Genomic DNA, 26,863 nt, shown 5'->3' with positions numbered 1-26,863 from the left:
TTAATTTTAATGTGGCTAACTTAAGATGGTTGTATAGTAAATTTATGCAACTGATCACAGTTATTAAATTACGGCATCTGCAAAGGAAGCAATCAAACCCCTTATTACAGTTGCTGTGAGTGAATGCTAAATGTCAAGGAGTTACCAGTGCGCTGCAGGGAATCGCGCTCCAGTTAAAGATGCATAAAATATCAGCACTTTTTTAATGCTTGTGCATTCAACAAAGACTCCCATCATAATTAACTGGTATGGAAATAAATAATTTTTACAAACTACCTTAGAAACAGTTGTGCTCCAGTTTTTGTCAAAGTCTGCTGCTCTACAGCGATAGTTAAGCCCTTCGCCACAGTTCTTTCTCACTCACATATGCTATAAAATATTTAAATCTCACAGAGAGCTTTGAAAATGATATTATAAATCCAACTCTCAGTGCTAAAAAGTAATTTATGATGATTAATTTAATTATACGTTTTAAGGTTTTGATATTTTAAAAACTTGAGATTAATTTTTTTGGTGATGGTCCCAGTTTGACAGTTCGGGGAAGCGGGCTTCGTTCTGTAAACAGCTGAAGATGCACGTCGGGGCTCAGTGCGACCGGAGAGGTGGAGAGTGAGCGTTACAGGCGCAGACGCTGTGTTCAGAAGGCTGGGTCTAAATCCTGGCCCTGCACGGTTAGTTCTGTCCCCTCGAGCAAGTTTCTGAGTCCCATCTGTGAAATGCGAATGCTAAGAGTGTGTATACTTCAGGAGATTCTGCTGGGGCGTCCACGGGGGGAGCGTGGAAGGGCCTGGGTGAGCACCGGGCCCTGGCGAGGACTCGCTGGCGTTGGCTCTTTGTACTGGCGTGAATGCCCCCACTGGGATCCTCAGGAGAGCTCCACCTTTCTGAAACCTGTTTGCTTTTGTGGGCATGGCGCGACAGCTTATCCTGTCACAGAAGTGACAGAGAGGGCTCCAGTTCATCCTAAGCCAGAGCCCGCATTCAGTCGGGAACTGTGGGGTTTTAGAAATCTGGCCTAGGAGATTGCCCTTGGGACCTTTCTGGGCATGGAGTGCCTGGCCAAGGAAGGAGGAATGCCAAAGGCAGGTCCTCGCCTCTGAGCTGATCTGCCCGCAGACCAATCCCACGGTGATGGGTCAGCTGGACCCTAGGAAAGTTGTTGCATTATAAACAGAATTCCCTCCAAGGGGGAGAGTCTGGGCTGTGGTGTGAGATTGCTGGATCCATGTGGACTGAGTACTACTGTCGAGCCAGGCCTGTGCCATCCTCCCCAGAGAGGGATGCAGCCCAGGCGTTTTACTGGGCACTGTGGAGAAGCGTGCATTTATCAGTTTTGGGTGTGCAGCTCTGCGGCCCAGAGGTTCTTGATCTCTTCCCAGAGAGCTGTGGGGTGGGGGGTGGCGTGCTGGAATGGATGCTCGTTTGCTGGGAATCAGATGTTTAAACGGCAGACCCCACCCGTGAGGATAACTTTCTCTGTTGCCTAGTGTTTTCATTTGGCATAAGTTTGTTTGGAGTTGTTTGTTCAAATTTCTTTGAAGGATCTCTTTGTAGGGCAACCAGATTCATGCAAACGTCCATTTGTGCATATAAAGATGGATGGGTGCATGTGTGTTTGTGTATATGCATTTGTAAGTGTGTATATGTTTACATGCATATGTATATTTAATCTATATAAAGAAATGAAAATGAACCCAAGTCACATTACTCCTCTGTGACATCTTATTTCCGTCATGCAGGCAGTGGGCACTCAGAATCCATCCCCAGTTCTGGCCATATTGGACTAGAAGCTTTGGCTTCTGGCCACCCCTGTTTTCACCTGTGTTCTCCTCAATTCAGATCTCACATAAGGTCTGGAAGTGCAGTTGGAGGATAGATGTGGCAGCTTTTTGCATTTTGTATCCTGCACAATTTGATGATAACACTGATAGTATTTTAAGGTAAAATATGTATTTTTACATATCGTAAATATGTAGTATTTTAAGGCAAAAGCAAATCTACATTTACAAAGGTCGATTAGGGAAATGTCTATACATTTGGCAATGGGGAGGGGACAGCTTTTACTTAATCAAACCTTCGGGATGTAGAATCTCTTTAAAGGAATGCATTCTGTTTTAAATCTCCATATAACTTAACACCAGTTTCTGAGATCACCACAGATATTGGATCCCCGGGACTGACTGAGTAGGTGTGAGTGCTATCGATTTTCTGCATGTCCCATGTATTTGTTGTCCGGTAGGTTGGATGTGATGTGGAGTCCTGCCTCCCGGTGATGCTTTCCAGAGCACGGATCAGGACGAGGTGGGCCCCAGGCCTCCAGCCCGCGGGGAGGGCGGGCAGCAGCTCAGAGCTTGCCAGCCAGCCCCTCTGTCTCCGTGTTTCTGTTTGCCTCCCAGAGCCCTGAGGAGCCCTGTGAGCAGCAATGCCACATCGCCCAGCCCTGCAGCTCCACCTTCTGAATGGTGCAGACATGCTTCTTGAGATTAAGGTGGTTTCAAGGCTTTTCAGACATTATTTAACAGACCCCTTGTCTGCCTCTGTGAGTGTAAGAAACGTCACCACTTGGCTGCCAGGCTGAGATCTCTGCTCGCAGTCACTGTAACTTGCACATCCCTGGTGTGGAGTGTGAAAGGAGTCTGGAGATCTGAGTTCAAATCCCAGTTCTCTCCTTGACCAGCTGTGGTCTGAGTGGGACACGGTCTCCTCATCTTTGAAGTGAGGAAGCAACCAAGCCTATGGGGCGGGTATGAGGAGAACAGGAAGCAGTGTAAGTAAAGTGTTCAGCAAAGCGCTCAAATGTAAAAAGAAAATCCAGGCATCCTGACGTCATTATCGTGTCACTTCAGGCAGAGCCCAGGGCTGTCTGGGGTGTGGTTTCTTGAGAGTATTGACCCAGCCCTCTATCACCTTCCCAGGGAGCCCCGTGGGTGGAGCCTGCAGCGTTCTCTGCTGTGGTATCCCCACTCGGGACCACGCCCAGCACAGGGCCAGAGCCATCCTTCTGGACATGACTCACTCAGCTAGACCACTCCAGGCCCCAGGCTGTTCATGTGGTATTTCCACATCACTGTAATTGTGGACAAGACGGCGTGACCGGGGTGAGGTGTTTGAGCCGTGCCAGTCCCAGCTGCTGCCATCTCAGTTCTCGTTCCACCCGTCATCCCTGTACACCTGCCGTTCGCCTCGTTAAATAAGGTGACATACACTTGTGGGGCTGGCCACCCCGGCCAGGAGAAGAGTGAGTGCTGCTTTTCATTTGCACTAAAGAAGTCCCTGTCATCTTCCCTGAAAGGAGAGTGGGGCTGGGATGGCTCACATCTGACTTCCCCATCACCCGCCTCTTCTCAGCTGGATGAGGCGAAATTTCCCCCAATCCACTCCACCCACGCCGGCCCCACCCAGCCTCCCCGCAGTGCTCCTATTGTAGCCGAGGAGAAAATCCAGTGTTACGATTCGCTAATGGTAATGAAAAATATTCTGATATAGCATTAAGGATTTTGCTCCCGAAATGTGTTTAATGTAAATATGCTGTCAGAGACCCTTCAAGTAATTGACACAAGCAGATGATTAGCAGTGTTCTCAACGGTGTTTTTGCATAATCTTACATTTTGACAGAACTCCTCAGCTGCGTTTTATTGTCAGTGCTTCGCAATCAGTAGGACTTTCTTCCCTGACCACGTTGACTTTGTTGTTATGGATCTCGTAAGCGGTCATTTAGCTGGTTCTGTGTGCGTGGAGGAGTATCATTCCCGGTGTGTTTGGGGATATGTCATCCTCCCTGGGAGCACTCCTGTTAAGTGAACTTTTCTCCAACTTGGGAGAAACCAGAGGAGCCACTTCTGGGCCCTGACCTGAGCTTAAGGGACAGCCCCAGACTGCCGAGGGGTCAGCTCGTGGAGAGCTGTGGGGCCTGGGCCGGGAGGCAGAGTGGTCAGGGTCAGCGTGAGAGGAGAGAGTCCTGGGCCTGTCCCCACAGCATCCCTGTGGCCCCGCCCCAGGAGGCCGTCCTCTGGGAAGCCAGTTGTAACCTACTTTCCGAGCTGGGCTTTTTTTTTTTCCCTGTTGGAATGAGTTCATCTTTGGTGATGTTAAAAAAAAAAAAATTGGTGTTCAATTATAATCATATCTAACTGCCCCAAATTAAACTGCCTGATCCATAAGCATTCATAACTGCATACAGTTAAGTTACATTAATAGTCAATATAATAAACCTTCACCTTTATTGAAGCTGTTCTTGTTTCTACAGCAATTCTTTCATCTATCTCAATAGATTTCTGGTGTGCAGCACATATAGATTTGGCCAGTGACAAGGGTTAGAGTGGTCTTGTAGAACATTTACTTGTAGCTCTGAAAAGCCCACATTCATCAGAGGATGGAGTCGATCAGATGGTCCCAGAATCAATGGAAGGCTTGTGGGATCCCACTCAGGCTCCTACTGCATTCACCTTCTTTGGAGAGAATTCACATACACACACACACACTTTCTCCCTCTCTCACACACACACACACTTCTCTGTCTTAAAGCCATTTATCTCTGAATGTCAAATTGCAATAATTAACCATTATTGATCTTAAATTCAATTAACTTCATTAACACAGGTCATGATGAGGGTGCTTGTAAGGGAAAGGCATTTGACAAGTGTCTTTGCTCGTGTGACATTCTGTGTTCGCCTGGTGGCTGCAGACTGTTCAGACCGTCCGCTCAGAGAGGCAGCGGGGATGGGGGGCTGCCCTGAGCCTTGGCCCGGCGTTGGGCGGGAGATCCGCAGGGTATTTTTAATTGTTGGGCTCGCCAGTGGGTTTGCGCAGTAGGAGTGGGAGCTGCAGGGCGGCGTGTGGTGGGCTCCTCCGTGAAGTGTAGACGCGGGGGCTTTAAGTGCACGTGTAGCTCATTTCCAGCGTCGGGGCACTGCCACGGGGTGCCAGCCCCACCTCTTCCCAGAGGCCGCGAGCACATGTTGTCCCCTACCCTGTGCGTGTCTCAGACAGTGTTCAGGGGCTGCCAGGCTTTGCTTTCCTCTAAAAGCAGTCCTTTCATTTGTATTTTCAAATGAAAACTCTACTGCCCCTCTTGACCAAGGAGACGAGAAAGAACCACATCCCGCACGTGGGACCAGCGGAGGTTCTGGGCCCCCAATGAGTGACATTTACTCCCTTACCCACTGTGCGTTTTCGTGTCACTGACTCCCCACCACAGCCCTCCCAGGCAGGCAATATTGCCCCTTTTCCCAAGGATTGTGTGCCATACTTCTCAAGAAAGAGGGACCTTCTGTTTGCGTCTTCACGCTTGAGCGGTATATTCCAGGGTGTGTTCTGGAAAGAAGCAGGAAGATAAAGGAAAAAAGGCCCTCCTTCTGACTGTCAGGCCTAGTTCCGTGTCCCGTGAGTCTTGTGGGCTGCCTCCACCCGCTGGACTCCCTCTGAGCCTCAGCCTCCCCATCCGTTAAATGGCACATGTGGTGTGGGCGTGCCCCCCCGAGGCTGTTATGTAGCTCGGTGGAGATCATGCACAGGAAGGTCCCCTGGGAATGCAGAGCCCCCGGGGGCCATACTATCCTGTGCAGCACAGCTGTGGCAGGGGCCTGCTCCTGGGCGTTGGTTCTGGGTTTTTAATTCTTTATGAAAATGCTGCTTGGCGCTGAAGTGTCCCAAGGAAGCAAAATAAAACAAAGCACAAAAAGCAGGCGTAGCATCTGCCTTCCGTATTTGTGATGTCTTTGCATTTGAAAGTTTGATGCAATTCAAAGGGCTTTATCAAGCACCCCGCATGTGCCAGCCCGGTGCGGGGGCTACTGAGATGGTGTCCTTGCCCGCCCAGCCCCAGCCCACCATGGGGACAAGAGACTGCAAATCCCTGAAGGGGTGTGGGTGCGCAGAAGTGAGAAGGATCGGCTTGGGATGGAGGAGACAGTAAAGCCCCCGGGGAGATGGGACATCAGCTGGGGTTCCGGAGGTGCAGTGTTCCTGGTCTCCTGAGCACAGGCCCACAGGGACCTTCCTCGGGTACACAGGAAGCACCAGGGAAGCCGGGAGGTGCTGAGATCACAAAGGTGCCGAGTGCCGCCTGAGGAGTGGCAGTTATCCAGGAGGCCACTGGCAGCTCCTTTGCTCTGTCCCCGGTGCCGATCATGGTGCTGCTGAGCCTCTCTGGGAAATGCCTGCTGATCCCGTGGCAAGAGCCTCTGCAGGGAGGGGAGTGTTTCCTGGCTGTGTTATAGGAGATGATTTCTGGGGCCATCGGAATGCGTTGGGGAGCGACAGGGAAGCAAGTGGCAGCCGGGGCACATGTTCTGTTGATCTGAGTGCCCTCCTTCACCCGCCTCCCAAGGCCTGGGTGTTTCTTGATCACCTGTATTAGACTCAAAAATCCAGGCCCTGGAACTTTCTTTTGGCCTCAAGAAGGGGCAGGAAGGAAGAAGGAGGAATAAACCACATTGTGTGCCCTCTCTGCACCTGGCGGGTGTCTCCTTCAGCTCTGGCAACACGTGGGGGATGGAGACCCAGCGAACTTACACTCCAGACTCTCACTGGGCCCTTCCCCACCGGTCACACAGACGCCTGTCCCTGCCACGTGCACCTCGGGCATGGGAGAGTCGGTGAGGTGATCACAGGGCTGTGCTCTGAGAGGAGTTGAGGACCCTGTCCTGGGAGGCGATGGGGCTCCCCTGGGTGCCAGCCCTCAGTCTGAAAGGGAGCAGCAGACCGAAGACCCACTGGCTCCCACTGGTGGGGACAGGACCCCCGCGTGGTTAAGGATGCCGTGCCCCATGGATGCTTTGGGTGTCCCTCCAGCAAGATGCCCGGGTACCCAGCAGCCTTTGAGGCTGGTGGAAAAGTGGCTCATACCCTCTCTTTCCAATAAAGTCGACAGTTTCAGCACAAAGTTTCCCATGTCTCTATTTTCCCACAATCCATCATGACTGGCTGACATCTTCACTGAGAATGCCGATGGGCAGAAGGAAGCAAAGGCAGGAAAGTCTGCAGATGGACGTCCCACAGAGCTGCCCCGAAGCCTTGTGCCTTTGCGCCCAGCCTCCCCGTGTAGGAACCCACTCTCGCTCATATCATGCCGTCCCGGAATGCGGGCTCACAAGAGAAGGAGTACCTGTTGTACTCTCTGCAGACAGTGCCCAGTACAGAGCTGCACACATAGGAGGTGCTTACTAAGAAGAAATTTCCTTGTATACTTTTTAAAATTTCACATGCCTTCATGAGTGTGTGCTTGCGAAACTTTCAGCCCATACAGAAGCGAGCCCCCTCCTCCTGGCCTCCTGCCACCTCACTCCCAGCACGAGGTGCCCTCCTGCACCTGGAGAACACTGTTCACATCCAGGTGAGGATCCTTTTCTTGGGCACCCACCACAAGACCACACACAGAAAACAGGGGTCAGTGTCCGTGTTTCTGTGACTTTTTTTTCTCCCACTTGACAATATGTCTTCGAGGTCTTCCCACAAGGGAACTTGCAGAATTATCTCGTTCTTTTTGAGGCAAACTTTTTATTCAGTGTAATATACAAAAAGACAGCATACATATATAAATGTACAGGTCCATGAATTTCCCCCGAGTGAGGACATTCATGTAACGAGGGCCCAGATCCAGAGTGGAACATTTCCAGCCCCCCGGGAGTCTCTGGTGCTCCCTCCCAGTCACGCCTTCCCAATAGGCCAACGCAGATTAGTTATGCCTGGCTTTGAAATTTATATAAATGGATTCAAGCAGTATGTAATCTTTTGTGATTGGTGTCTTTCCCTTAGTATTATGTTTGTAAGATTCTCCTAGTTCTTTTGCATAAGAGTTTGTGAATTTTCACTGCTTTCTTCCATTCTGTTGAGTGGATAGACCACAATATATTTATCCATTGACTGTGGATGGTCATTTGGGTCGTTTCCAATTTCTTTGCCATTATGAATGGTATGCCAGAGGATGTTCTCGTCTAGGTCCTCTGGTGGGATATGTGTGCCTTTCTGCTGGGTAGATATCCAGGAGGAGAAAGGCTGCGTCACAGAGTACATGTATGGGCTGCTTTAGCAGATCCTGCCGACAGTTTTTCAAAGTGGAAGTACCAATTTATACTACTGCAGCCGCCAACGACAGTTCCAGTGGCTGCACGTCTTTCCTAACACTGATGTTTCTCTCTTACCATTCTTATCAATTGCTGCATATTATTTCATGGTATGTATATACCTTCGTTTATCTTCTTTTTTGGTATTACAAGAAACATTGCTGAGAATACCCTTAAATAGAGAAGGGCTTTTTGCATGTCGGTATTTCTGTAGTATAGGTTCCTAGCTGGGTCAAAGAGCATACATACTTTCAGTTTTGATATATGCTGCTAAACCACCCTCCATAAAAGGACTGAGACAAGTAACACGCTAGCCAGTTAGCGAGAGCGCGCTCACATTATTTGGTGTTGCTTTAGGTTTCTTTTTTCCTCTTCTCTCTCTCTCTTTTTGAAGGATGGTGAGGTGTTGAGGGTTCTTGAATCTAGTATGAGAAACACCGGGGTCAGACTATATAAACATCAATATGAATTAGTGAGACAGGGTATTTAAAGGGAAAGGTATCATGTGATGCCAGTCAGCCTATAGGCATTATTTATATATTGGTTTGGGGGAAACCTATTTTAATAAATAGAAATGAAGTTGAAATCAATGGGTATTTATATATCCGTCAGAATTATAAAACATTTGAAACTTTGCTTCTTCAAACTGGCTGGGAAGATTACAGCCCTATCCTGGATCCGACCCCTCCAAGTTGTGGTCACTTGTGCAATGGGAGGCTTGGGTGTGTGCTGAGCGAGTATTGGGTAAGTGCTGGTGACTGCTGGCTGAGTACTGGGTGAGTGCTGGGTGTATGCTGGCTGAGTGTTTAGTATGTACCAGGTGAGTACTGTCTGGATGCTGGGTGAGTGGTGAGTGTTTGCTGGGTCAGGTCTGGGTGAGTGCTGTCTGAGTACTGGATGAGTCCTGGGTTAGTGGTACTTGGGTACTGGGTAAATACAAGGTGAGTGCTGTCTGGGGACTGGATGAGTACTGGGTGAGTGCTGGGTGTTTGCTGGGTAAAGTCTGGGTCAGTGCTGGGTGAGTGCTGGGTCAGGTCTGGATTAGTGCTGTCTGAGTACTGGATGAGTCCTGGGTTAGTGCTATTTGGGTGCTGGGTAAATACAAGGTGAGTTCTGTCTGGGTGCTGGATGAGTACTGGGTGAGTGCTGGATGAGTCCTGGGTATGCACTGGATGAGTGCTGGGCAAGTGCTAATACAGTGAGGGAAGGGCTGGGCATCTCTGGGGTCACTGGGAGCATCCTCTTTCCAGGTTATCCCTGTGGTCAGAAGATGAGGATCCTTGTCACGAACTCCTGAGAAACACTCTGCTTAGTGTCTCTGTTCTGTGAGAGGGAGTGAGGTGACATGAAGAGATGTATGTACGGTAGGGGGACACGTGGGGCTGCTTGGCCCTGCATCTGAGAGAACGCAGGAAGCTGGGGGAACTTCTGCCTGAAGTGACGCCGGGCTGTGGCAGTTCTTTCTACGCAGCACCTACCAGCCTCTGTGAGTTGGACCAGGAGCTACTGAGAGTGTTGATCCGCCAGGCTGTGTGCAGCGCTCAGAGGTAAGGGCTGCCTGCGCCCTGCCCCTGTAATGTCTGTGGAGAGACGATTCTTCACATGGTTCGTCGTTGTAGAAACTACAAGAGACAAACGCCAGACGAGCTGTACAAACGAGAATGCCAGTGATCATTCCTTGTATTTCTCTAGAATTTAGGGTTTAAAGAGGACTTGTCCATCCCTTGTTTCATCACTGAGATTGAAGAGGTCGCATTCAAGAGAGAGGTGAGAAAGGACCTCCTGGGGGAGGTAGAATGAGCAGGATCTTGGAGGGCAGGGAGGAGAGTGTGGAAAGATGGAGCGTGGAACATAGGTGGAAGAAACAGCCTAAGCCAAGGCAAAGCCAAGGGAACACCGTCAGGGAATGGCAGTGTATGTCTGAGGGAGGAGGGCAGTGGAACGCCAACTTGGAAGGTAAGGTGAAGCTTGGTTGTGCCGGGCTTTGCACATCAAGCTAAGAAGTTTGTGTGGCTGTGCGCCCTCTGATGCCTTTGTGATCTACGTAACCAAGGACATCTTGACCACATGAAAGTAAAGCCTGTGACTCTGACCCATTCATTTTGGTGACTTAAAGCATCTGGAGTATATATTTAGTATCACATACGTGTTGGATAAAGGGGTGGATTTTGGGTGGATTGATAGATGGGTGGGTGGATGGACAGAGGGACGGATGGGTAGATGAGCTGTATGAATCAGTTGCCTCCTCTTCCCTGTGAATCTTGATTCCTCTTTCATGAAAGCTATCCGTGTACCTTGCCCTGGATCCTGCTCCTTGGTACTTTGGAGAACAGCCAGTAAGGCCCAGTGAGCATCTGCGTTGTACACATATCGCCCACTTTGAAGAGGCCCGTTGTAAGGACTGCCTCAAATTTTCCCCAACCCATTGCCCTATTTTCAACTGTGGTTTCCCCAGGCTTTGAGATAATTGAGTGTGCAGACAGGCAAGAGTTCCACTTGGTCCCACAGCTGCCTCATTAGGGACCCTGTGAGCATCGCTCTGTCCTACCTCCAGGAGAGCCCGTGCTCCAGAGCTGATGGTGTGTAAGGCACGATTCTTCTGAGCCCCTAGCAGAATTGACCACTGCTCAACTGTGCAATTTGAGAAGTCTGAGCACATCCCCTGCCCCTGGTAATACACCCAAGTCCTATTTGCAGCTCTCTAAGATTCCACCGAGGTGAGAGAAGTTGTTCTTTGGATGAAGTTATTCTTCTAATTTATTAGATCCATTGTAAGACTAGGATTTACCATACGGATTTTGTGGAATAACAGAGAAAAAGGATATAGAGAAAGGGTTCAGACCCTAGACTCTTTACTCCAGGTGGGCAGTGAACTTGGAAATACTGAGCTAAGAAAGAGAAATGGGGATACTACACCCACAGCAAGCTTTACTTCCTGGACCACTCCTGCAGGGACTCACCCTGGCTCTAGAAGCTTGATAGACCATTACTGGTTACCAAGCCGAGCCAACTGGAGTATCACCCTAGACAGCCCCAACCACCACAGGGTGACACTGGATCAAGGTTCTGCCTTCTCAGCTCCCCAGTGGATTAAGGTGACTGAACAACAGAGCGCCTCTCCGGGGCATTGGGAGTGAGAGTATAGGTACCCCTTGGGAGCTGGGTGTTAGGGACTTCCGCTGCTGGTGGGTTTCATATGTGCTTGCAGTCAAGGACGGAGGGGACTTCGATGGTCCCCAAACTGAATACTCATTACTCTTTATTATCTGAAGATTTGTCTGAGGCAATGGGTTTGAATGTGACTATGTCCTTCATCCGTTTATTTTTCTTTATGGTGGGGTTAATCCCCAGATGATAGCGGAGCCTGTCCCCCAGAAGCAGCGGGTTGAGTGTGATTTTAGAGCTGAGGGAGCCAGCTTCCCTGTCTGACCTGGGGAGCCCTCCAGCTTCCTGGCCGCCTCTTCATCTGAGCCTTCTCTCCCTTGGGGAGGGTCTGCGAAGGGACGGGAGGTTTTTCGGGGGGCTACTAAGATGCCAAATGAGGCTCTTTCATTGCAACGAGAATCCAAAGAGAGAAGCCTCGGACATGTCTTTCTCAGTCTGGTGGTGGGAGCTCCATGTTTGGCTTCTGGAGGCCCCTGGCCACGTCTGGAGGAGCAGGCCTTGGCCCGGATGCCGAGTCTCCCCAACAGGCTGGGGTTTCCAACAGCTGGGAGGTGTCCCCTGGACCTGGCTGTCACTGGCCTCCCAGAGGATCAGCAGCAGCCTGTTATGGCCTGAACCACCAATGGGCACTGGCTCTGCTGAAGGGCGACGGTGCCTTCTGCACGCTGACTTGATTCACCAGTCAGCAGCGCCATGCTTTTTTTGGCACGAGAGCGTCGCAGCTTTATTAACACAGTGACACCCACTGAACAAGCATTCATCTCTCACATTACATCACATTAACGTGTACAAAATTAATATTCCTGACCTTGCTGGTGGGAAGAACAATCAATCTGGGGAGGTTGTCATCCCAAGCAGCCAGCCTTCTGGAGAAGTCCTGACCATTAGAGCTTCAGCCACCATTTTCTTCCCCTCAGAGCCAAGCCAGGCACTCCTAGCCTCTCTGCCCGGCTTTGGCCCTTTGGGGATTCTCCTGCTTCCTGGAAAGTTCCAGTGCCCAGCAGGGATGCTGCAGAGGCCCCTGGTCTCCCTGGTACCATCCAAGAATGCCATTATCTCTCTTGCCAGAGGCTGTGACCTCTGTCACCCCAAAAAGCTTGAGTGACATATCTTGTGACTGCAGGTGCCCAGGTGCCTGGGTGGAGAAAGCTCATGTTCTCTGCTGGATTGTGACCTGCCAGGTACCAGCCATGAGCACGCCTTCTCTGGAATCCATTTCCTCTCTCTGCTGCTTATATAAGGTCCCAACAGAGGCCCAGCAGCTCAGTATAATCACCTTGGTATTACCCAGCACATGTAGCTCAGCTCCCTTCCACTGCATCACTCACTTCTTTCTGCCGTTTCCTCACTCTTTTGGCACAAAAAGGAAATCCTGCATCAGTGCTGCTCCTCTGAGCCGCCTCCCAGTCAGCAGCCACAGGATGTCCACCGTCCCCATCTTCACCTTCTGCAGGACCCGGGTCTCGGGATGCTGGGAGCTGCCTACGGGGTGAGTGTGTGTGGTCGTTGCCACCCCGCTCTAAGCACCCTGCCTGTCTCCCGGTCCCTCACACCCTCCAGGGCTCTAGGCAGCCCCTTTTATGGGATCTCAGAACACTTGGGGTTAACTCTGGGCCCCAAGTCAGGTGATACCAGACAGGGCAGATGCTGCAGATGTGGCTACACTCACAAAGGAGTCCCCGCCCCCGTCACAATTAGGTGTGCAACATCTTTGCACAGAAGAGAGACGTGTTAAAGATAACCCAGAGGGCAAAGAGTATATAGGCAGTTCATAAAGCAGAAATCCTTGTGTCAAATGGATCCTTCCGTGTGGATTTTCCAGGTATGTTGTTAACAAGGGGAGATGCACGTGAGGTTTTCTGGAGACTTGAGCTCTTTCCCCCATAAAGAGCGAGGTGACTCAGGATGGAAGCTGACCTGACATGGAGCTGGGCTCAGCCTGGAGAAGGTGCCTGGCTGGGGGCCTGGGCGCGGCAGGGACACTGGCAGCCAGAGGGGCATGAGTGTCTGAGACGGCTGCTCCCACTGGCACTATGCAGAAGGTCATCGGCTCTAAGCACTGCTCCCCAGTGCTTCTGGGAGACTGGGGCATCTCTGTCCTGTAGGGTGGATGTGGTGGGTGGAGCTGTGGGGTGGAGCTGGGCTTGGCCATGCCCCTCTGCGCGTCCTTCCTAGCAGTCCTGAGGATGGGCCTGGCCTGAGGAATACTGATTTTGCCCTTGTTAATCTTCGTCTTTTCCTTGGAAGTGTCCTTTGTGCTCGCTCCTTCTGAAGGAAGCCCCTGTCCTGTACCTGGGGGCTGGGGGTGGCAGAAATTGCTCCCCTCCTTCTCATTCGTGGGGGAGGAAACTGGACCTCAGAGACATGAAGCCAGTCCGGGGTCACAGGAAGAACGTGTGGCTGAGCAGCAGCCAAGACCCAGGGTCTCACTGTCTGTGGCATCACTCAGTTTAACTGAAAAAAATACAACACCAGAACACCAACAAAACAGCAGGTCCTCCCCCAGGTCCGGGCCGGCACCCTCATGGACCGCTCTCCACATTGGCCTGCGGGGCTTCCAGGCTATCCTCTGTCGTGACTGGGAGTCTGCTCTGTGCTGGGCCCAGGTGTGGGGGTGGCGGGAGGGATTCAGGTGGTCAGGACACCCCCTGATGATCTTGGCATGTTTCCGTGTCTAAGCATGTTCTGAAACGGGGAGGACTCGGGGCCTCACTGAGAGTCTGGGCATGGCGGGTGTTAAAACTCAACCTGAATCTGATTCCTGAGACAGGCAGAGTGGCCTGGGCTGGGAGGGGCGGCCGGGAGGAGAGTCTGCAGAGACTGGCATGCGTGAGCCCTGAGCAGGAAGGGGTGAGGAGCACCGAGTCCAGATCTGGCAGCCTTCACAAGACGTCCAGTTTCAGACATGTCGCCACGCCTGTGTTCTCAGTTCTGAGTCTCAGATGTGATCGTGCGTGTGAGGGCCTGAGAGTGGCCGCTGGGGGTGTGCCGAGGAGGCCCCGGCTCCCCTGGCCAGGCTGGACGCCAAGTGTCCTCCGCCCAGGGCGGCCCCTGATCATCTCTGGGGCGGAAGCTGCCTCTGTCCCCAAGCTGCGTCCACCCGCTCTGCTCACCAGGGTCAGCTGAGCAGTTAACTTCCTTCTTGGTCACCAACTCAGCTGGTTAAATTATCCTTAAAAAAGGATAATTTGTCCTTTGAAAATCTGAGCGCTCAGCGAAGGCTGAGAGAAGGCCCGAGTCTCCGGCCTTGGAACTAACCCACAGCAGCTCCCTGGGGCCCCTCTCCCACGACCAGCTCTGCACCAGGAGCCCAGCTCGGGCCTCTCTGAGCGCATGGTCCTCGCGCTAGAATAACCTCGCCCTTCCTCTCTTCTGGAATCGCCATCACTGCTTCTCTTTCTCTCCCTGCCTACTTCCCACTCCTGGTGGTCTCTCTGTCTCTGTCTCTCTGTCTGCCTCTGTCTCTCTGTCCCCCGCTCCAGTCCTAATGGATTCCTCTCTTCTTTCCCCATCTCTCTCCTGTTCTCCTCTCTCTGCTCCCTCCCCTCCACTCTCTCCTCACCCTCTGGACACTGGACACTGCCCTGTGCTTCCTCAGCCAGGCGCTCTCCTCTCCGTGCCTCCTCTCCTCTCTCTCCGTCACAGTGTCAGGCTTCCTTGTGAATGAATGACCAGAATCACACAGGGTGCGGGAGGAGGTGCTCCTCTGGGCTAGCTTTACTAGGGAGTGAGGGGAGGTGGAATTAAGAGAATGAAATCCTGACGTTTGCCACAACGTGGATGGACCTAGAGGATACTATGCTAAGTGAAGTAAGTCAGACAGAGAAAGACAAACACCATATGATTTCATTTACATGTGGAATCTACAAAACAAAATAAGCAAAGAAAACAAAACAGAAGCGAAAACTCATAGATACGTAGAACAGACTGGTGGCCGCCAGAAGGAAGCGGGTGGAGGGATGGAAGAAACGGGTGAAGGGGATAAGAGCTGCAAACTTGCAGTTATAAAAGGAGTAAGTCACGGGGATGTCATGTACGGCGGGGGGAATATAGTCGGTAATACTGCAGTGACTGTGTATGATGACAGGTGGTTGCTGGACTTATCGTGGTGATCATTCGTAATGTATGGAATGTCGGATCACTGTGTTATACACCTAAAACTAGTGCAATATTGAATGTCAACTACACGTCAATAAACAAAAGAAAAGGAATCTGAGGAAGCTTTAGCCAGCACCTAAGGAGTCTTGGGAATTTGAAAACAGAGGGTTATAACTTCAGAAGCTTCATTTAAGCCCAGAAAATGCGAAAATCCGCAGGACAGTTTACCTTGAAATTGCTTCTGGGAGCAGGGCACGGGCCCACATGCTCTCTTTCCTTGCCACCTCCCTCCCAGGGCCCTCTGCTTCCCTGCCGCCCCCCAGCCCCCCACTGGCTGGAGAGTGCAGACCCACAGGGACACCCTCCAGCTCCTTCAGCTCCTCCTTTTGGGAGAGATTCACAACAGAGTGATGAAGGTAATTCCCACTTGCCCAGAAATGAATTCCATTATGCCCCAGCTTACTGTTTTATATTTATATCAAACGTATTAATTTCTTTTTACCTGGTGATTGAGTTTAGCTAATGATGATGATAAATATTAATGAGGGAGCTGCTGGCTCCGACCTCTGATTGTTGCGGTGGGCCAGCTCCTGGCTCCCTGGACGCATCCATCGTCCCCATGGCCGTATCTCAGAAGGATTGAGCACTGGGGAGCCACAGAATGGGACCCAGGACCGTCCTGGAGGAGTGGGCGTGGAATCCCACCGGGGATGGGAGTCAGAGGAGGCTGTGGTGTGGCGGCCCACTCCGCGTCCGTGTCCTGGGACACAGTCCTCACCCCATGCCCCTTCCATGTGAATCCCTCAGGAGTTTAGTCAAGTCCCTTTCTCCCTCCACTGACTCCTCCTGGGGGGGGTGCCAGCGGTGGGCTTGAGGGTGTCGCATTTGACTTGTCAGATCTCCAGTTTCCTCAGCTGAAAAACGGAGATCATTCTATCTACCTCCCAGGACCAGCGAGAGGACCAGATTCAGTGAATGTGGGAATGGCTCATGGGCACGCACAGATCAGGAGGGTCATTGTTTCTTCATCACGTCACATTCCAGGGGTGCTGGGCTGTGGAACTTTGGAGGAAGATTCTGTAAGCTCGAGAGCTTTAATTTCTCATGAACGTGCGTCTTTACCCAAAAGTCCCACTGGGTTCCGCTCTTGGCAAGTTCTTCGGTTCACCCAGCTGTGCGAAAATGTGTCCTTGGCCTTCAGCTCTGGAGAGATCGATGGCTGTCATGCTGCTTGAAGCTCTTACTTTTCATTGAGGGGAGAGAAGCGGGGGTGCGATAGGGAAGCCGGTGTGGCAGTTCTATGAGGACTCACCTCGTGGAGAGAAACTTCTTCCCCGGGGCAACTTGGGGAAAAACGAAACACTGGCGCCAGTCCGCCTGCGCTTCTGGCCTCCGCTCCCGTGGGTTTCTTTGCGTCTTTGCAGCTGTTGCTCCGGTTTGAATGAGAGCCCCCTCCCCTGACAGTTGAGCTGCCTGCTCTGCTGGAGCTGGCTGCAAAGGTTTCAGTCTCATTTCTTCAAGAGAAAAGAGTGAGGATAACGCGTTCTTGGAGAAGGGTCTTCCAGTGTGGGCACAGCCAGCGGCAGCTCCAGTGCAAGGAGAACGCCAGCCGGGATGTTTCCTCCCCTCTTCCTCAGCGGTGGGTTCTGTCAGCCTCTCCACCCTTGAGGCCCTTCCTCGTGCAGCAGCTCTGCTGGAAATGCTGGTCACTCGCAGAGTTGATCCAGGAAGGACTTTGAGTCAGACCTCAGCACATCTGCTTTGCTCTGGGACCAGCCAGAGCCTGGATCCCTCTAGATGTTTTGGCAACTATGTAGGAGATTTGAAGAAGTCATCTACAGTGTTCATTCATTCATTCCTTCATGCATTCTGTGGATAGGTGTTGAGCGGCCACTCGGGTGCAGCAGATATGGGGGTTGCTGGCTGACCACACAAAGCTGACAGTCTGCTAGAACGTCCTGGAACAGCTGGCTAAAGCAAGTGATTTCTGTGGTGTGCCCTGTAACAAGGAGGGGGAGGGTGCAAAGAGGACAAATTTGGGGTTGGAGAAGCCCCCTCCCCCGGACGTTACATTTCACCTGTGGCCCATGGGGGTGGATTGGCCCCCCCTCCCCTTCTTTGCATCTGCCCCAGGATTTCCGGCGATGGAGGAAGCAGTGTGAAGTGAAGAGGGAGAGATGTTGGCACATTCTAGAAGCTGAGAGGCTGGAAGGGAAGCAGGGCCAAGACGGTGGAGGACTTTGGGGTTGCTTTGAGGAATCCGAGCTTTCTTCCGAGCCTCATGGGAAGTCACTGAGGGTGTTCCACAGGGGTTGATGTGACCGGCCCGCTGATTGACAGTGATCCGGTGGCTTCTGTGTGGAGAACAGAAGGAAAGGCCTCGGGCTGGAGTCGGGGTCATTGAGGAGGAGGGTTGAGAGATGCTGGTGGCTTGCCAAGGCTGCTGTCAGAGAGGAGAGAGAAAGAGGACAGATCCTGTTACGACGGCGGGTAACAAGCATCTTGCTGCTGGATGTGACCTCCAACCAACCTCTTTCCAAAGGACATAGCCAGTGTTTGTTTCTTACCTACTGTGTGCAGGACCATGGGAGTGTAGAATGGGGCCCTTGGCCTCGGAGAATTCAGACAGGAAAATACAGAAAGTGGAATAGGAGCAAGGGATTCCAATAACTGTTGACAGTGGCGCAGCTTCCCAAGGCTCTGCACGATTATCTGTCGGGTCCAAGCAGAGAGGAAGGCCACTGAAGGCCAGCACGTGGGGCCAGCTTCTCATCCATCCCACCTGCCCCCCAGCTGACCTCTCCCTGTCCACTCAGACAGTGAGTGGAGACAGCCAATCTCCCATCCCCTCCTTGCTTGGTCCAGGACATTAACTGTCCCGCTGTCCAGAAGTTCTTCCTTCTGTCCAGCCAGGGACTTTGCTCGTTAGTGTGGAGAAGAGAGGACTGGGAAACTGCTTGATTGCCGAGTGCTTATGAGGAGCCCGTGCGTGGGGGGAATGCCCCAGAGAGAGTGAGTTTACACCTCAGTTCTTCACCCTTTTCTCAGAAAAGCCATAAAATTGGGAAGTAGAGAAGGGAGGACCTTAGAAGTGAAATGCTGTGTTCTACTAGAGAAGGGAAAATTGAGGCCCAGAGAAAGAACCTGACGTCCTGCTCAGAGTGCGGCAGCTCACCTGGCATGTGTGAGTGCGCCATGAGAGTTTACAGAAGTAACCCCCTCTGCCGTCTCTCTGGGCCCATAGCCACTTTCTCACAGTTTTTTGAAGTTCAGTAATCGGGAGTGGCTGTGATATTCCTGGAGGAGTGCAATTATTGCGCAACGTGGGGGAGGATTCGTACTTTGCCCTCCATTTGAACGTGGAGGGAAGAACCAGTGGGGAGAAGTCTTAGGCTCAGCCTGAGGAAATACTTCTCGCCATTGGGTCTGAAAAGACAATGGCTATTTTAATAGGTAGTGAGGTCCCTGTCATGACAGTGTGCAAGTGTGCTTGTAAGGAGCCTTGGAAAGCATGACAAGGCCTTGGGTGGGGTGTGGGGTGAGGCCAGTTCTCCCCAGGACCCAGGTCCTCTTGGCGCCAGAGCTTTTTAATTTTCCTCAGAGTAGGATTTTGTTCCCACTGGGGAGGTTGGCCTTACTTTCCTTTCAATATTAATTTCCTCCTCAGTCATCAGACTGATGACCTTCTGATACTGCTGTGCGATTTACAAAGTATGTTGGAGTGCACTGGGGCCAGCTTGGGCGGGAGCTGGTAAAAGCAATGATGGTGCGTGCGGGGCTGCACCCCGCGCTGTGTCGAGGCCGCCACAGGATGCCCTGCTCTGGAAGCTACACTGCCCTGGGTGGTTTCCCTCCCTCTTAGCTGGTCGCCTTCAGGCTACAGTGGGCTCTTTCGTGTCCACTGTTGGCCCCTGCTGCTTCTGGTGGCCTCATGTTCTCCCATAGTGGCCTCAGGTAGGGCCATTTCTGATCCCTACGTCTCCCAGACTCAGTCTGTGGGCGCTGTCGCAGAAGCAGAGTGCCCAGCGTTTGGGTTCGTGCTGCAGCCTGTGGTCAGAGGGCCTTCTCCAGGAGGGCAGGGGCTGTGGGATCCGTCCCTGTTTATACGGGGCCGTGCTTTTCCTTGTGTCTCAGCTGTAGGGTCACAGGCCGTTGTGCTTTCCTCCTCCCTTCCCAGACTCCGTGTTCAAAACGAGGCCCCCTGGATGGAAACGTCAGGCCTTCGGGCACCTGGTGTGTGTCTGCAGCTGGTGGGCTGCACCTGGTTAAACCCAGATCTCGCTGCCGTAGCTCGGCTCCGAGAGGAGGGCACGGCAGCCCAGGCGCTCTGACCCAGTCATGCCGTGCGCCCCTCGGCACATCGGGCGGCCAGCTGACTGCTTTGCCCAGGACTGAGAGGACTCCCAGGATGTAGAACTTTCTGTGTTAAAATCAGGACAGTTCCAGGCAAATTGTGACTCTTGGTCGCTTGGCCCCCAGCTGCCCTCCCTCCAGACCGGCCAGCCCCGTGGGAGGTTGTGAGTCAGCTTGCCACAGTGTGTCGCAAGCCTGGGAAGGTGGAGGAGGAGAGCGAGGCGCGTGTTTTCTTTGTCTCTTCCTATTCCTTTTCCAACAAACGCATTCATCTTCTTCACCGCAGCCAGCAAAGGAGCCTCTCTGGGCTCTCCCTACTCCTTTTGGCCCTGGCCCTAGGCAAAAAGCTTGTTTGCCATTTTAATTTCTCAACTCTAAGTGCATGGCCTCAAACCAAAGGTACACCACGGTACTTGACACCTCAGCTGACCGGAGCAGGCAGTTTCTTCTGTCATTTGTAAGGACGTCCCGTGGCTCGAGCACAGGACTCGTGTGTCGTCATTTGCGTGTGAGCAGCAGTGTCCCCGCCTGCACAGCTGATACGGGTGTGTGTCCCTGGCATGCGTTCCCATCCACGTGCAAATGGTGGCAGGGTTGAGAGGTCACTTGTCTCAGCTTGGAAATCTTGGAACTCAGTGGGGACTTAGGAAGGGAAAAAAAGATCACACTTGACCTGGACGAAAGAGCAAGGGGAAAATATCTATTTGCCTTCAAGGGAACTTATTTGTTTGAGTTATTCCACTGGTTTTTTCTGGTGTGAAATTGATCTGGGGCAAATCTTTAAAGTTATGGGAGTGAATTCTACAAATGAAGCTTCCTTTTCTTTTCTAAGGGTCTTTTAAGCTGCTACACAATTAGCACGGTGGCATCACAGCCACCTAACATACTTCCCCACTGGCCTTTTGAAGCCAACAGGTATTGAATAGCTGACAGGAAGAAGTTCCTTTTTCCCCTCTTCTCTGGCTTAAGATTGTTACTAACCACAGGGATGGCCACGCCTAATTGTTCACAAGACCAGCCCAACTTGGTTTTCAGTGATAGGCAGGCTCCGGGAAGGAATAACCTAAGTCACTCAAATGCAAGAGAATGAAAACAAACCATTTCATTTCGTTAACACAAGTGTTTTCCCGGCTTTGTGTCTCTGGATGTGCGTCTTCTGGAACCCCAGCTGCTCGGCCCTGCCCTCCACCTGTTCGGGAGGCGTGTGCTGGTTTTACATCCCCCGTTACATTGCCTCCAGAAAGGCGGACCCCTGTTGGATGCCCACGAAGCTTATGCTGAGTAAATATTGACAAAGGAGTCTGAAGAGCAAACACTTTGACATTTGTAAGGTCCCTTGGAAGGTCTTGTATATATTTATACAGCAGGAGTGAGCACCGCATACCAATTTTCCTGAACTTGTTCTGACATCATTCTGCATGGAGAGTGTGTGCGGGTGGCTGGGAAAGGCTGAGTGTACACGTGGGGCACGGGGCCAGTGCTGAGTGGTCATGGGTCAGGGTCTTCCTCCCAACTGGGACAAACCAGCAGCTTCCCTGGGAGGAAACTTTCTCTAAGCTTTTATGAAACCTGCTTTTCCAGAAGGGAGAAAGAAAAAAAGCCACAAAACCTTGTTTTTAATTTATTGCAATTGATGTACTTTCTTTTTACTTTGTAAAAATTTTATTGATGTTTTTGTACTTTATATTTATTAAAGATTGAGCCTCAAAAATGTAATGAGTAAAAAATGCTTGCTTAATTTAAATTGTGAATCTGTCTGTTAAGAAATGCATTAGGGGTAGGAGAAGCATAAGACATATTAATTGACAGACAGGAACTGCTGTCTCTGAGGTTGATACAAGTAATTTATTACTTTAGAAATGAATGCCACCTCCAGAATGTGCTTCATTAATTTCAAATTTAGTTTTAATTTCAAGCTGTTGCCCCTTGAGAAGAATAAGGTGGCAAATTATGTTTGAAGAGCAGATTTTTTTTTTTTTTTGCTCCAAAGAAACACCACATTTTAACTATTTAATTTTACAAATAAATGTGCCCGTCTACTTTGCTGCGTTTCCCTGAGAGCCCAGAAAATATTCTAGGTAAGCTCAACACTTACTAATGCCTTTTTTTTCTTTCTCTCCTTGTCCCTGTCTCTCTTCTTTGTATGCCACCTTCCCACCTGTTATCATGGCAGCCTACGTTTCCGATGAGTTAAAGGCTGCCGCCCTTGTAGACGAAGATATAGACCCTGAAGAGAGTACGGCAGATGGGGAGCCCTCGGCCAAGTACATGTGCCCAGAGAAGGAGCTCAGCAAGACCTGCCCCAGCTACCAGAACTCCCCAGCAGCTGAGTTCTCCAGCCACGAAATGGACAGTGAGTCACACATCAGTGAGACCAGTGACCGAATGGCTGACTTCGAAAGTGGCTCCATCAAGAACGAAGAGGAGACCAAGGAGGTGGTGGTCCCGCTGGAAGACACCACCGTGTCGGATAGCCTGGAGCAGATGAAGGCCGTGTACAACAACTTCCTCTCCAACTCCTACTGGTCCAACCTCAACCTCAACCTGCACCAGCCCTCCTCCGAGAAGAACAATGGCGGCAGCAGCAGCAGCAGCAGCAGTAGCAGCAGCAGCTGCGGCAGCGGGAGCTTCGACTGGCACCAGAGCGCCATGGCCAAGACCCTGCAGCAGGTGTCTCAGAGCCGCATGCTGCCCGAGCCCAGCCTCTTCAGCACGGTGCAGCTGTACCGGCAGAGCAGCAAGCTCTACGGCTCCATCTTCACGGGCGCCAGCAAGTTCCGCTGCAAGGATTGCAGCGCCGCCTACGACACACTGGTGGAGTTGACAGTGCACATGAATGAAACGGGGCATTACCGCGACGACAACCACGAGACTGACAACAACAACCCCAAGCGCTGGTCCAAGCCCCGCAAACGCTCCCTGCTGGAGATGGAAGGGAAGGAAGACGCCCAGAAGGTGTTGAAGTGCATGTACTGTGGCCACTCGTTCGAGTCCCTCCAGGACTTGAGTGTCCACATGATCAAAACAAAACACTACCAAAAAGTGCCTCTGAAGGAACCCGTCACTCCTGTTGCAGCCAAAATCATCCCTGCCGCTAGGAAGAAAGCTTCGCTCGAGCTGGAGCTCCCCAGCTCCCCAGATTCCACAGGTGGAACCCCTAAAGCTGCGATGTCAGATACGAATGATGTCCTTCAGAAGAACTCCAACCCTTACATCACGCCAAATAACCGGTACGGCCACCAGAACGGGGCCAGCTATGCCTGGCACTTTGAGGCCCGGAAGTCCCAGATCCTGAAGTGCATGGAGTGCGGCAGCTCCCACGACACGCTGCAGGAGCTCACGGCCCACATGATGGTTACTGGCCACTTCATCAAGGTCACTAACTCGGCCATGAAGAAGGGGAAGCCCATCATGGAGACGCCCGTCACGCCCACTGTCACAACCCTGCTCGACGAGAAGGTGCAGTCTGTGCCCCTGGCTGCCACCACCTTCACGTCCCCCTCCAACACGCCTGCAAGCGTCTCCCCAAAACTGAATGTGGAGGTCAAGAAGGAAGTCGACAAGGAGAAAGCGGTGACGGAGGAGAAACCTAAGGAAAAGGAGAAGCCCTGTGAAGAAGAGGAAAAGTACGACATCTCTTCCAAATACCACTATTTGACTGAAAATGACCTAGAAGAGAGTCCCAAGGGGGGACTAGATATCCTAAAATCCCTGGAAAACACGGTGACGTCCGCCATCAACAAGGCCCAGAACGGCACTCCCAGCTGGGGGGGCTACCCCAGCATCCACGCCGCCTACCAGCTCCCCAACATGATGAAGCTGTCTCTGGGCTCGTCGGGGAAGAGCACACCCCTGAAACCCATGTTTGGCAACAGCGAGATTGTGTCGCCCACAAAAACCCAGACGCTGGTCTCCCCGCCCAGCAGCCAGACCTCACCCATGCCCAAGACAAACTTTCACGCCATGGAGGAGCTGGTGAAAAAAGTCACCGAGAAGGTTGCCAAAGTCGAGGAGAAAATGAAGGAGCCGGAGGGCAAGCTTTCTCCGCCGAAGCGGGCCACTCCCTCCCCCTGCAGCAGCGAAGTCAGTGAGCCCATCAAGATGGAGGCGTCCAGCGATGGGGGCTTCAAAAGCCAGGGGGACAGCCCCAGCCCCCAGCGGGATGGCTGCAAGGAGGGGAGCCCCCTGGCAGAGCCAGTGGAGAACGGCAAGGAGCTGGTGAAGCCCATGACTGGCAGCTTGAGCAGCAGCACGGCCATCATCACTGACCACCCGCCGGAACAGCCTTTCGTTAACCCTTTGAGTGCCCTCCAGTCAGTCATGAACATTCACCTGGGCAAGGCTGCCAAGCCCTCCCTGCCTGCCCTTGACCCCATGAGCATGCTTTTCAAGATGAGCAATAGCCTGGCCGAGAAGGCAGCCGTGGCCACCCCACCGCCCCTCCAGTCCAAGAAGGCAGACCACCTCGACCGCTATTTCTACCACGTCAACAACGACCAGCCCATAGACTTGACAAAAGGGAAGAGTGACAAAGGCTGCTCTTTGGGTTCAGTGCTCTTGTCACCCACGTCCACATCCCCGGCAACCTCCTCATCCACGGTGACAACGGCGAAGACATCTGCCGTCGTATCATTCATGTCAAACTCGCCGCTACGCGAGAATGCCTTGTCAGATATATCCGATATGCTGAAGAACTTGACAGAGAGCCACACGTCAAAGTCCTCCACTCCTTCCAGCATCTCCGAGAAGTCTGACATTGACGGGGCCACCCTGGAGGAGGCCGAGGAGGCGACGCCCGCGCAGAAGAGGAAGGGCCGCCAGTCAAACTGGAACCCCCAGCACCTGCTCATCCTCCAGGCCCAGTTTGCCGCCAGCCTGCGGCAGACGTCCGAGGGGAAGTACATCATGTCAGACCTGAGCCCCCAGGAGCGCATGCACATCTCAAGGTTCACGGGCCTCTCCATGACCACCATCAGCCACTGGCTGGCCAACGTGAAGTACCAGCTTCGAAGGACAGGTGGAACAAAGTTCCTCAAAAACCTGGACACTGGCCACCCCGTGTTCTTTTGTAATGACTGTGCGTCACAAATCAGGACTCCTTCCACGTACATCAGTCACCTAGAGTCACACCTGGGCTTCCGGCTACGGGACTTGTCCAAACTGTCCACCGAACAGATTAACAATCAGATAGCACAAACCAAGTCGCCGTCAGAAAAACTGGTGACGTCCTCCCCCGAGGAGGACCTGGGGACCTCCTACCAGTGCAAACTTTGCAATCGGACCTTTGCGAGCAAGCATGCCGTTAAACTTCACCTTAGCAAAACGCACGGGAAGTCCCCAGAAGACCACCTCCTGTATGTTTCAGAGTTGGAGAAGCAGTAGCATTGGCTTTCGGTTAAAATGACTGTAACTTGCTTTGAGGGAAACCGTGGCAGGCACCTTAAGGCCCCTCTGTCTCGTTCTTGGCACATGTTCTTCTGTTAACTGCAGAGAATCGCTCTGGGCTGGGCTGTTTTGTATAACTGTACAGTGTTAATAGAGGTGCATACTCAGCTGTTGTTACTGGTAAAATATGAAGGTTGAACCGCAGTGGTAAGTGTTTGGAACTTTGTGTAAATGGGATTGAGTTGTGAGCATCCCTCGATGCTTCAAGCTGCATGCATTAACAGACAGTTTAATTCCGCATTTGTAACGAAGTCGGGCACACTTTTTCCACGCGACTCGGGTGTGCTGGCATTTCTCACTCACCCTTTCATCTTTAGCCCTCTGAGTACTTTGAAGCACTTTTGCATTAATTTGGTTAAAAAATAAAATAAAATAATAATAATGTATGAAGCTCTGTTTTTTAAACTCCTTACCAGCTTAGTTATAATTAATAATACGAACCTCCATTTATGCAGGTCTGCAGGGGTATAACACGCCTTGAAATTTAAAAGAATATTATTTTCACATTGAAACATAGATGTATATATTGTATAGATTTCAGACTCTCTTATGAAAAATGTGATTGTGGTTAAATGACCTTTTTTCCTGCATTTATAGCAACATTGTTTTATGTACCTGCTATGCTCTGGGCATATGCCGTGCCTATGTATAGTGTATATTTCCTTTTCTTTTTTTTTTAAGGTCTATGGGTTTTGTTTTTTACATACAAACATTGTAAATTATACAGAAGATACCACAGATAGCATTTATAAAGTATACAGAAACATTATCTGAAAGCAAAGTATGATTGTTTGTTTTGCTATACAGTACATCTATATTGATAGAGGTTCATGTTTAAATTATACATATTTATTAGCATCATATTATCATTTGTTTTGAGCAGTCTGAATACACGAGGCCAGGAAATACATCCATGGCAGAGCATCGTAACTATTTTGCACATGATTTTTAAAGGTATTTATTAGAAATCAAAGAACGCTAAAAATAAACTCAGTGCTCAAAGGGTTAAGTCTATTTGAAAAGGAAAAAAAAAAAGAACAAAAAAAAAGAACTTGTACTGTATTTCCTAAACATTGATAAAGCCTTTAAAATGTTTGTACTGTAATACTTTGCTTACAAGTCATGAGGCATTCTGTGATACAACCTCTTTCACTTATTTATAAGCCCTCTCGGTTGCTATTCCATATTGTAGGATGCCTTTTCATTTCAATTGGTAACTTTCTGTTTTGTTCTTCCTAATTATTCTCCCAAGATCCCACACTGCAGCTTTATCTTTAGGCTTATGAAAGGTAACCCGTGGTTACCGGCTCTCCAAGTGATTCTGTTCTTCTCCATTTTTGGCAGTTAATTTGCAGAAGTAACTGACAGCTGACACCATATGAGAACCTATGTATAAAATATTGGCATGTAAACAGCACAGACACTGTAACACACTCTGTGCCCTGTTTTGTTGTTGACAATGAACCACCATCATGTGACTCTTCATATAGCCCTTTTTTCTACGGCAGCATTAAAATTGTCTTTTTGCTATAATTTTGTGTTGCGTTCACAATTATGTCTGAAATGTGCTACGACTAACGAGCACATTAAAATTAAATTGTATGCGATCTGTTTATGACTGAGCTGGTTGCTGTGTCTGCCAGGTGCTGGCAGTCGGAAGCTGCCTGTAAATCAGGGGAGTTTTAGTGAACTTTGGCGTTTGGAGAGCAGGGAGCACTCCCTCAGAGGCGGCGTGGACA

The 26,863-nt window shown here is 51.1% G+C and overlaps 1 protein-coding gene across 1 annotated transcript in view; it reads left to right on the top strand.

The window, feature by feature from the left end:
- Positions 1-26,657, top strand: part of TSHZ3 (teashirt zinc finger homeobox 3) — a 69,010-nt gene extending 42,353 nt beyond the window's left edge. The window contains exon 2 of the mRNA XM_023649474.2: positions 21,853-26,657. Within this exon, the coding sequence (XP_023505242.1) occupies positions 21,853-25,061 (3,209 nt within the window). The 3' untranslated portion in view covers positions 25,062-26,657. The remainder of the gene's footprint in view (positions 1-21,852) is intronic.
- The last annotated feature ends 206 nt before the right edge of the window (positions 26,658-26,863 follow it).

This window comes from Equus caballus, chromosome 10 (assembly GCF_041296265.1).
Source record: "Equus caballus isolate H_3958 breed thoroughbred chromosome 10, TB-T2T, whole genome shotgun sequence".
Taxonomy (NCBI): domain Eukaryota; kingdom Metazoa; phylum Chordata; class Mammalia; order Perissodactyla; family Equidae; genus Equus; species Equus caballus.
Note: the sequence above shows the minus strand (reverse complement) of the source record. Positions and strands in the feature narration are given on the sequence as shown.